The sequence below is a fragment of the Solanum lycopersicum genome, chromosome 4, assembly GCF_036512215.1.
Source record: "Solanum lycopersicum chromosome 4, SLM_r2.1".
Lineage (NCBI taxonomy): Eukaryota > Viridiplantae > Streptophyta > Magnoliopsida > Solanales > Solanaceae > Solanum > Solanum lycopersicum.
In genome coordinates, this window is record NC_090803.1 from 64891163 (window position 1) to 64902471 (window position 11309).

An 11309-nucleotide genomic window follows, 5' to 3' on the forward strand; every position below is an offset into this window, starting at 1 on the left:
CTCGAGTCACCCACGGTATTAACAGTAGAAGAACATCAACCTGAAACTGGCGAGAAATAAATTAATGTAACTTGATATCAACATTTTGGGCAACAAATATAGTTGCGACAGAAGTCACTGTGGCGGCAGCTTCCTCACTTTCAACACAGTACAATGGCTGTAATTTACAGCTTCAGCTGTACCAAAACCTAAACCTAGGTCAGTAGCATGATCCTATCTGCATATCTACAACAAGGTACAAATACTGATTTGTTCAATATCAGCTGTTCTACAATTCTACATGAGTCAACCAAACACACTTTTGCCACCATTCACGCGTTGCTTGTTACAATTGCATGTTTGTTCAACACGGTCTTTTTCCATGTTTGTTCTGCAACCCTACATCCGAACATCAAAGACACACACCACATTGTCTGCAAAACAAGCTGCGACCTTGCTGCCTTCTTTGTTCCAGCACACTTCAAAGATTCCACCATTTCCACTGTATGTTTTTATGATCTTGGCGTCTTTCACAGACCATATATTCAAGCATCTATCCAATGACCCAGTAGCCAAGTACTCACTGTTTGGGCTAAACGCGACAGAGTAAACAGGATCCCTGGGTTTAAAATAGATGAGACCCCAATGAGTACAAACAGAAATCCAGTCAAATAATAAGAATAACAGAAATATTTAAAGACGGAGACAAGAGAAACTGTCTAGTTTTTCCATGCTATCCTTAAGGCACTCTCCTACAAGTAAATAATAGTAAACCAGTAATAAAAATAACCAAACGAAATCATTAGTTCAACCAAGCAAAGCGAAAAAAATCACCACATTAGGATTTTTTTTGTCCCACCACTAATATAATTGACAACTATTTTTGTTAAGCAGTAATGACTTTTTCTATATTGTGTGATCACCTCACAGCATTTTTCCATGGAAAACGTAATAAGCAACAAGAAAGTTACATCCATTACCTATGACCATTCAAGCTGTGGACAAGACGGCCAATTTCAACATCCCAAAGCTTCACTGTGGAGTCAAAAGAAGCACTGCACAAGAAATTAAAAGTTTGGATGAAAAAAACAGGCGCAAGAAATATAAGAGTGAAGAAACCACAAAATAAAGTACTCATTGTCTGATACTCGGGTTATTCCTCAAGAGTGTGAAGGGATGTAGAACATGAAGCAAAATCGTACAAACCTAAGCTACTTAATAGACAATGTTACATGCAGATAGCTAAATAAGGACATATTGAAGAAAATTGCAGGGACAGCATTAAGAAGGCAAGAGTAGGGCCAATAATAGTCTCCTAATGTGCACATCATATATTTCTGGAGATATTGTCACTCTATGAAATAGAAGAAGTGTAATGAGGAGTTAATAGGAAGCTATCTTCCCCCATGCTTTAAAAGAGAGATAAACAAAAGTAAGTAAATTGACCATGTATGCTTCAGTCCCAATCTAGTAATTGAGTTCGGCCATCTAAATCATTCATCCAAATGGGTTCTAGTCCATTTCATTCCAATACTAAATAACTACCTTTTAAGGTGTAGAAAAATAAGAGTAGAATTGAACTCAATTTGAAAGGCTATCTCGAAGATAAGAGGGGGTTAATTGGTTAAATAGTTTGAATAGTTAACTCGCCATCTTCACCATGAATCACTGAGAAGAAAACAAGCTTCAAGTGGTAAAGGTAGAACAGCAACGGATTAGCAAGGACAACTAAATACAAGGAGGAAAGCAAAAACTACGCAACATAGAGAACGGTCATCCCTTAACCCACTAACTATAATACAATCATAGGACGAGATATGATAGGAAGGAGAGCCTTGAGGTTACCAAGTGACAGACAACTATGGTAGAAACAGTAGCTCATGCAAAGAATCATCTGTGGCAATAGGGCTTTGATAACTGAGAAATCCCTAAGGGTTAACATAATTACCTTGCCAGCAACAACTGTTGATTTGGGTTGCTTGTACCAGGGCCACATGGACTCCATCTGATGGTATAGATCTCCTAGAAAATTGAACAACGTAATTAATTGGTGTGTCATCCGATTACACGAATCAAACAAAAGAGAAGTTAGTATATGTATATATAAACTTATATGCTGCACCTTGGCATGCTCTCTGAAATCATGCAAGCAGGTATCTTGTTTCACACTCCATATCTGCACAGGGGAAAAGAGTCATCCACCACCAATTTTACAGAACATCAATCAACAGTGATTCATACGATCAATAAATTTGAAATCCTATCTTAGTGAAAATGTGAATCACCTTCCATGCAATCTCTTCTTCTACTAAAAAATATTTTATATAAAGGAACTGACATTCTGGAATGTGCTTGGGGATTATTAATTTAGCATTCAGGAATCCTGATCAAAATGCAATTTTAATTTATTTATGTTTTGTGATGATAAACTTCTTTTTTTCATGAAATGCTAAAGGTCTACAACAGCAAGGAACTGGTGCTAGATGTAGAGAATCCCTAGCTTGAGAGAAAAAAATTATTGCACTGTGAAACAAAACAAGTCCAAGATAGAGCAGAATGGATATAGTGGGCCCACAAGCATGGGATTGAGACATGCTTTCTCTACGAGGTTAAGAGAGGGCATATTGATTATCAGAAAACAAATTTATCATTAAAAGAAACAAAAGATGATATGAGCAAAATTATCAGAAAAAAACCTAAGTACACACATTCGTACCAGCTAATCTGTGATAACTGAATTCTGAATTTAGATAACTATATGAGTGCAATTAGTGCAGACTAGGTAATAGGAATGCCCTAGTGGCCTAGTCAGCAATTTTCTGGAACATGTGGAGGAACCTTCTCCAGCTATTAATTTTATGAGGAGCAATTACCTTAGCTGTGGTGTCATCAGAGCATGACGCCAACAAGGAGCCTGAGGGGTCCCACTTGATTGCATTGACTTCACTCTGCAATAACAAGATGGAGACTTTTAACAACACTCACAAAGAGAGTGCTTGAAAATTGCATTCCGACAATCTAGCATGTTAAAGTTAGCATTTGAATAGGACTTAAAACTCGCAAAATAGTATGTATTCTAGAACACAAAATATTAGAACCACAACTCATAAGATGAAATTCCAAGTAAAAGGTAAGGAAATAATTGTTGGAGATATTCTTGTGCACAGTTGCATGATTATGCATTTGCTTGAGAAATCTTCTGACAGCCCAACCATTTTTCAGATGGCCAGAGGAAGGGGTCATAAGTTTACTTAGCCTATCACCCTTGTTAAATGTGTAACTACAAGTTAAAACATCATGAGCAACACAGCATATAGCGATAGAATAAATACAGTCTGTGTCTTAATAATCAGGTAACTCAACCAAGACAATAGAGGTAAACATATTTTAGGATAACTTTCACAATTAAGCTTTTGTCTGAAACATTATGAGAGCATTATATGACGTGATGAGCACAGAGCTCAAGAGAGTTGATCTTTTTTGAGCTCCTCATCCTCCTGATTTCCCTCACAAAGGTGCACAGCACAGCAGCTCCAATAAAATGTATATTGGCATCAGTAACCAAATACACACACTGTTCACTTCTACTTGTCCATGTCATTGTTTTCGTAATGAGTGTGCCAAGTCCAAATGTATGAGTAAAAGTGGACGGAGGGAGTATGGAACAACTTTTCCGATCAAAAAAGAATAGGGGAACGCCACCTGATGTCCCGAGAAAGCTTTGAGAGGCCGACTCTCTCCAACTTTACAAACATAAATCATGTTATCAGTGGAGCAAGTCGCAAAGGAATTGTTGTTTCGCCAATCAACATCAAGAGTTGGAGCTGGAAAACAATTATATATAAATGGTTAGACAAGAAAGAGAAACCAAACTGTATCATCTTGGAAAAGTTCAACAGTAAAAAAGAACAAGGAAAAGCACCTGAATGAAATTCAAATTGCTGCTTCCATTCACCTGACTTTACATCCCATACAATTGCGGTTTTGTCTACACTACCACTAAGAAGATAATCACCTTTCTTATTCCACTTCAAAGAGAAGATTGGCCCTTTATGTTTGATTAGTGTATTTACCAGTTCCCCTGGATATAAAGCGATTTGTAAGATCAATCATGAAATCAACAGTAGATATTTGGTGCCATATGACAAAGACAGGCGCTCCGCACAATAAACAAGGAAAGACTTCAACAGAAGTTCAAACTTTTGGACAAAAGAACAGTTCGATAACTGTTAACATATTCTGAAATTGACAAAACCATGACTAAGAAGAGTCGATAACGAGGCAACGTTTCCAATTATAGAAAGAAAAGTAAGTGATTAATGGGGAAACTGAAGTGATATAATGAAATCTCAGGTTGCTTAAGAAGATGGCATTTCTATAATTGTGTTTTTTTATCAGGCTGGCAAAAACATAGATGTTGCAATCGTTGCAGCCAGCAGGATCCTTTATGAGAGGATTAGCTCATTTTGTGAACACCAGTAAGGATCATAAGAACTATTTGTCTTGAGCACTCTGCTATACTTACTACACAAGATAGCCTTCGGCTCCCAGTACCACTGCAGAAAGTATACTTATAAACATATCACAGTCATAATTATAAAAACTCTTTGGTTAGTGTTCTACCAGGAACTTGTTTTGTTTCTTCATTTTCTTCGAGTGTACTGGGGGTGGAGAGGGGAATGCATGGTGCTCAAAGATGTTGAGACAGGGAGATCTGTTGTTACCAATCTTGACCAACTGATCAAAGTGAGGAACTCCATAATACCCATATATCTGTCACTTTTATGTCTTGTAGGAGGCTATCAAATTAATCCTCAAAAAAGACCAATGAAGAGCTTACCAACAGTTGCCCAAATGACTTGGCATTGACAGGAGCATTGCTATTAGCCAGTGACATATTGACCAAGTAAAAATAAGGTGATGTCCGGGTCAGCTTATGCGCGCCTCGATAATTACGTTGGACAATTGCTACCTCCCACCAGCACAATTACTCACAGGCTTAGACAAACAGAAAAAACTACCTACTGTATTTGCCTCTAGTGAGATTTAAACCTTGTTCTCTCATGGTTTTTATTCCACCTCATTGACCATTAGACCATACCTTTAAATAAATTGGTTTCTGGGAACCTCCTGATGAGTTTTCTTATCAGTCTAAAACATTCATATATCTCTCAGTGAAACCTAATGTGAACAAGGAGCTACCGTCCGATAATAAGTAGCATAAGTTAGATTCTTTTCTGTTATAACCATGAAATCTTCTGATATCAGTTCCGAAATATGGTGGATATTAGGTTCGCCATCTAGTTTCTCCTCTTGTACATCAGACTTCACAACCAATAGGATTCGACCACTGAAGTGCGCCTACAACACATCTCGTGCTATACTATCTTTGCCATTGAAGTAAATCCAGGGGCCTAGATACTATAGCTAGTATACTTTTACAACTATACTTTCATCTACAGCTATTGTACTTTTACAACTATACTTTCGTCTATAGCTAGTAAAGTTTCTATACTTTCGTCTATAGCTAGTATACTTTGACAACTATACTTTCGCCTACAACTTGTATACTTTTACAACTATACTTCCGCCAGCTTGCCGAAACCTCCTGAAATTATCATCTTTTTGGTCTTGAAAGTGGTTCAAGACCTCTCGAGGCTGAAAACTAATGGGCATGCTACCCTTTACTGAATAGCAAAAGTTAGGGAGCTTCTGCAGCTAATATATATATATGCAACCATCCTTTTAAGGTGGAAGATGTTTAAAATTCTAAGGAAATTGGTGTGATAATAAATTGGGTCAGCCATGTGCCTTTTAGAATCAAATTCGTAATCCATCATAGTTCTTCAGGGGGAAACTGCAGCCATTCTAGATAGCTGACGAGGACTCTCCCTCTAAAAAGGGAAGTTGAATAAGAAAAGGAAAAATGAGGGATGAATTGCACTGATGCTGACTACAGTCGCAAAGTGATTTCAAGAGGAATGATCCTTCACAGGGAAATGCTAGCAGTTCCAGAAAGATTAGAGCTTCTCAGTTCAGCTATGGAACTTATCATGTATACTGTAGAACTCAGAAGTGGAGATTCATATAGTTGACCCCAACTTGGTTGAGACTGAGGTGTAGAAGTTGTTGTTTGCACATTCTGTAAAGCAGCACCCTCTCTTGGTGCTATAATAATAAAATAATCAACATCCTCCCCAAAAAATATTTTAAAAACCCATTAAAACATGCGATTACATCTCCTACCATTCAATGCTATCTCATAAACTCAATATCATCAGTACCAACTTTACTTTTGCATTTTCCCGTACTCCATTGTTCAGAAAACATTAAAAGAAAATTGCTTACCCTCTCGGTTCCAAATTCTTGCTTGCCCATCATAAGAACCTGTTGCAAGTAGGTGTCCCTCGCCCTGCACAAGAAAGAAGTCATAGATAAAGAAAGTAGAAAAGAAAAATAAAAAGGAAAGCCAGTAACGATCTCTTAAAAAACCTTACATTCCACTCAAGTGTAGTGACATCCTTGCTCTTCTCATTTGTTCGTCCTTTAAAATGTTTTAATACCATGACATTTACTGGCCCATTTTGCATATGGGAATTACAAGGACCATCTCCAATTGTCCAAATTCTAGCAGTAGAATCTCCAGACCTGAGTTCAGGATATCATATAATTAGCTGTAACTTGTAAGAACAGGTAAAATCCTAATAAAAATTTAAGGCTGATTTTGAACACTGAACTCAAGAAATGTCCAACGAGAAATATACCACATAATAATGACATTCAAAACTTAATTATTAGCAAGTCAAATTGTTCAAGACTTGGGTGCAGTACAGTCTCATTTCAAAATGAACTATTTGTTTAGATGCCGATACAATTAACTGCAAACATATAAGTCAATGGTAGCATTATAGTGACAACGCACAGAACTTGAACCAAAAGAAGAGATCTAATGTAGTCAAAAACTCAGAAGGAGGCTGATAATCTCATGAAGAGACATCATAGATGAAATTCTCAATGCAAAGATATTGCCGTCAATGAACTGATTCAGCATACAGCGTAAAATAAAGCCTTCAGATGTACGACACATTACTCGATCTGTGTATAGGCAATAGCAATTTAAAATTTATTTCCACCTCTTAAATGGTTAGACTAGCTGATTTGATAAGACAAACATGCCCTTTCCCACCCATTACATATATAGACCTGAGTGTTTCTGGGACAAAAATTTCTACATCTGGACAAATCCTTTTAGATTGACTCTAATGTAAGCCTTTCCACCAAGGTATGGTGTTTACTAGTTAATACTATACATATTTTTTTGATGAAGGGTATTTCATTCACAAAAGGGATGATTATACGATATAAACATAGATACTTCCTCATAATACATCCTCCTCTATAATAAGCATTTGATGTATACAACAACTACTATGCCTCAATCCCAAACAAGTTGGACTTGGCTATATGAATCCCCACTTCTCCATTTAAGCTCAATTGATGGCATCATCATAACAAATGAAGATAAATATATACAAAATAATAAAATAATACTAATAAGAATACTAGAAGTGCTCTAACAAGACTAAATCATGTTCCCTACTAGTAAATGTTTGATGTATGAACCAGGCAAATGCATCTAGCACAAAAATGTGAGTACTCGATATAAAGTCTAAAGTAGTCCAGAGGGTACGAGGTTTAAAAGGGATTTGTGAGATAATTAGATACTAACAACTAGGCGTTGAAAAAGAACAGTGATCATCTCCAAAGAACTAAAATTCGCAAAATGGAGAGAGGAGAATAAAAATGGAATATAATGGTTCCTATTTAATAGCAGCATCAAAGAAATACTAAGGTGCTAACCCAGATGCAAGAAGTGAACCGTCTGGACTCCAGGCACATGCGAAAACCTGCATAAGTTTAAGAACAACAAAAATAGTCATGATGATGTCAACAAAATTAATCAAATTGTTAGATGAGAGTGATACTGATTTTGGGAGCAGTAGATAGTATCCAATTGTACCTCTGATGTATGGCCTTCCAAAATCAGTAAATCAGAACTCGGTATTTCACATGGCAAGGCGGTTGAGCTTGTGCAGATCTCCATGGGCTCTGGATCTATTTTGAAACTCAAAAAAGTAAGGTGAGTAGGAACTTTATGCTTTAACACAATAAATAAAGTTCAGACCAAATGTATCAGATGCGTGTATGTTCCAGGAGTCTTGCAGTAAAGTTTGTATATATTTGCATGTAAGAGGATGAAGAATATAATACCTCCAGCCTTTCCATTCTCCTCATGTCTAACAATCTCTTTATCTCCATTGGGTTTTGTGTCCATGAGATCCTCACGTGGTTTGAGATCCTCGCGTGCTTTTTCTTTGTCCTTATTTTTCTCTCTCTCCTTATCCTTCTCAATCCTTTCTCTTTCTCGCTCTCGTTCCCGCTCTCGTTCCCGTTCCCGTTCCCGTTCCCGCTCTCGCTCTTTTTCCTTCTGCTGCTTTTCCTTCTCTCTTTCTCTAGCAGGCTCCCGTTCATGCTCCGTTTCACGTTCATTGATATCCTTATCCTTTCCCCTAGGTTTATCTTTCCGAAGCTTTTCCTTTTTTTCTTTTATTATTTTATGTAGTTCATATACATCCTTGGTGATAAGATCAATGGGCTGTATAAACTGGAAGTCTTCGTCCATATCTGTGTCATCCTGCATGCCTTATTATTAGTCAATTGGAAGTTCTCAAAATACCTTAAATTCAGTACTCAAACATCTAAGTATGATAAAAACTTCACTTACATTGGTCAAATTTGCTTCCAATTCAAGATATTGGATTCCCTTTTGTACAAAGGTAACCAGACCACCAGGAGGAACTAAATTTCCATCTATTGGGCTCTTATTGATCCCTGCCTCATATCCTAAAGCAAATGCGGAATGTGTGAACCCTACAAAGAAATCAAAAAACCAGGAGATTCAAGATGACAGCCCTAAACAATAAAAAGTGGTACTAAGAATATGAAACCGAAATATTAAGAGAACTTCTATTGAAATGAAAACATAAACAGAAGATATAAGAATGATCACCCAAGATACTTAGCATTTTAAGGGTTAATTTTACCAAATATGTCCATTGTAGCAACAAAGTTACAAGAAACAGATGTGTCAAATTAATCTAATCAGAAAAAAATTGAAGAAAAATCATAGTCATGGAGGAGAAACAAGAGAGAGGCCCAAGACAACTACTTCCTTCTAAATGAAAATCACAACCAGCACATGTAAGTTCACTTTGATGGGCCTGCAAAATTTAGACAGAGCACCTTTGTGCTGAAAGGAACATCACGACATCAACTGAGAAAGAGGTGTCTTTAAGCAGTTAAGATACCACCACTAACCGACATTTTGTGGTTCCACAGTAATCCACATTGGATAAACCAGAAACATTGCGGTAGGGGAGACATGTCCTTTCTAAACACATTTTCCAGTGAAAACTCCAGTCTACCGCACTCTAGAAGAAGAATTCATTAATATATGGAGTGGGGATAGACTCAGAGAGATTGTCTTGCATGTGCATATTTGGGACAGAGGCAGTGCAAATGGAGGATATAGTAGAGCAGTAGAACAGATTTCTTTGTTAGGCATCACGAATCTGTCTAACAATGCCCATTCCCATTATTGACCCAAGATACTAAAAACTCTCTCTTGGGGATGAACATGAAACCTAAATATCATTATTTATAAAGATCCACCTTTCCAAAGTATTTTCTTTGCTGACCTGATGCTTAGCAACAAGAGATGTTCTAATCTCTAACTGAATACAACACTCTTCATTATTGTGGACAGATCACCACAAACTTACAATCTTAAAATCAAACATCATAAGAAAAGACCAAACTTAGATGGAAGACAATAGAAAGATTCCATAGCCAGTCACAAACATGGAAATACAACTTTTAGCAGTTCTTAGGTATTAGAACTTGAAAACTACCAGTTTCCCGACGTTAATATATCTTTCATGGCATTGTTTCAAAAGTAGAAATTACTCCCTCCGTCTCAAAATATTCCACACTTTTTTCTTCTCGAGATTCAAACTAAAGTTTAGCTAAACATTTTTAAGATGCGTTTGTTTGCAAAGCAAAGATAACTGCAATTAACAGTACTCCTCTTAAATCTTCAAAAAATCCAAAATTTAACACTAAGAACGTAAATTGCTCTGGTCACAACTACTCGGAATGATTGTTAAAATTAACTTCCTTTGAGCGAAAAATGCCAAAAGAGCTGGTACCAGTGGGAACCTTACACAAGTATAATCGCAACTAACAGTACTCCTATATCTCCAAAATAACCAAAATTAACACTACAAACATAAATTGCTCCAGCAGATTTAAAATTGTTCAAATCAACTTTCAGTAAGCAAAAACACCAATCGCCAAACGAGCTTGTAGGAGTCGAGAATTAAAAAAAAAAAAAAAGCAAACGGAGTATATCATACCAAACCATAAACCTAAGTCAAACCGGAAGTTCAAAATTGAAACAAAAATCATTTTTCTCATGGAAACAGACGGATACAAGTAAGCGATATAAATTGTAAGCAGCAAACACTAATTGAACCCTAGGAAAACACATGGTAGCAACCGAACAGATAGAGAAGAAGAAAACCTGATTCCTGAAGGTACCGGAAAACGAGGTAGTTGAGCTCCGACGAGGTGAGAGAGATCATTTTGCCGAATGGACGCCGGAGGAAACAAACACCATGTGCTTTCTCTCTCCGAGATTTTAGAGAGGGTGAAACAGAAAGAGATATGTATGAAGGAGACGTTACAAATAGATGTGATTTTCCGTAGCATTACGTCATCTTCATCGATGAGCTCGGTGATTTCGGCCTTTAATGGGCTATAATAACGTTCTTACAAAATTTTGGGCCTACTAAATCTGAATACAAGTTGAAAAACATAGGCCATTTGCACTTTTAATCCCTAATTTGTGTTACTCTTTAATTTTTGTCCTTTTTTTGCGGTTAGAAATTTTTTTTTTTCACAACGCAATATCACTCCATTGAAAGAACTTATGTCATGCTAGACATAACAAATAATAAAGATCTGCTTATTTAAATGACAAATCATGCGATTAAGTAAAGAAAATTTCAAAAATAAAAATACGATCTTATTTCACATGATATCTCGTCAGACAACCACAATATTTACAACATTTCTTTTTCATATAAAAAGTGTGTATATATAGTTTGAAAAAAACTATCTATTCTTTGTACTATATAGTTTTATGTTTAAGTTAGAATTTGTCAAAACACGACATTTCATGTAGCTAAAATTTAGATTAAAATGGCTGA

At 36.6% G+C, this 11309-nt stretch overlaps 1 protein-coding gene across 1 annotated transcript; it reads right to left on the reverse strand.

Moving 5' to 3' along the window:
* Positions 1 to 35: 35 nt before the first annotated feature.
* LOC101267804 (WD40 repeat-containing protein HOS15) lies at positions 36 to 10902 on the reverse strand. Its single transcript, XM_004238070.5, has 14 exons — positions 10622 to 10902; positions 8765 to 8910; positions 8251 to 8674; positions 8000 to 8094; positions 7840 to 7886; positions 6477 to 6627; positions 6328 to 6391; positions 3902 to 4060; positions 3682 to 3803; positions 2853 to 2927; positions 2102 to 2155; positions 1928 to 2001; positions 960 to 1034; positions 36 to 598 (listed from the first exon to the last, which is right to left on the reverse strand). Exons 1-14 carry the CDS (start codon positions 10680 to 10682, stop codon positions 379 to 381), a joined length of 1767 nt encoding a protein of 588 aa, XP_004238118.2. The 5' UTR covers positions 10683 to 10902; the 3' UTR covers positions 36 to 378.
* Positions 10903 to 11309: the final 407 nt, after the last annotated feature.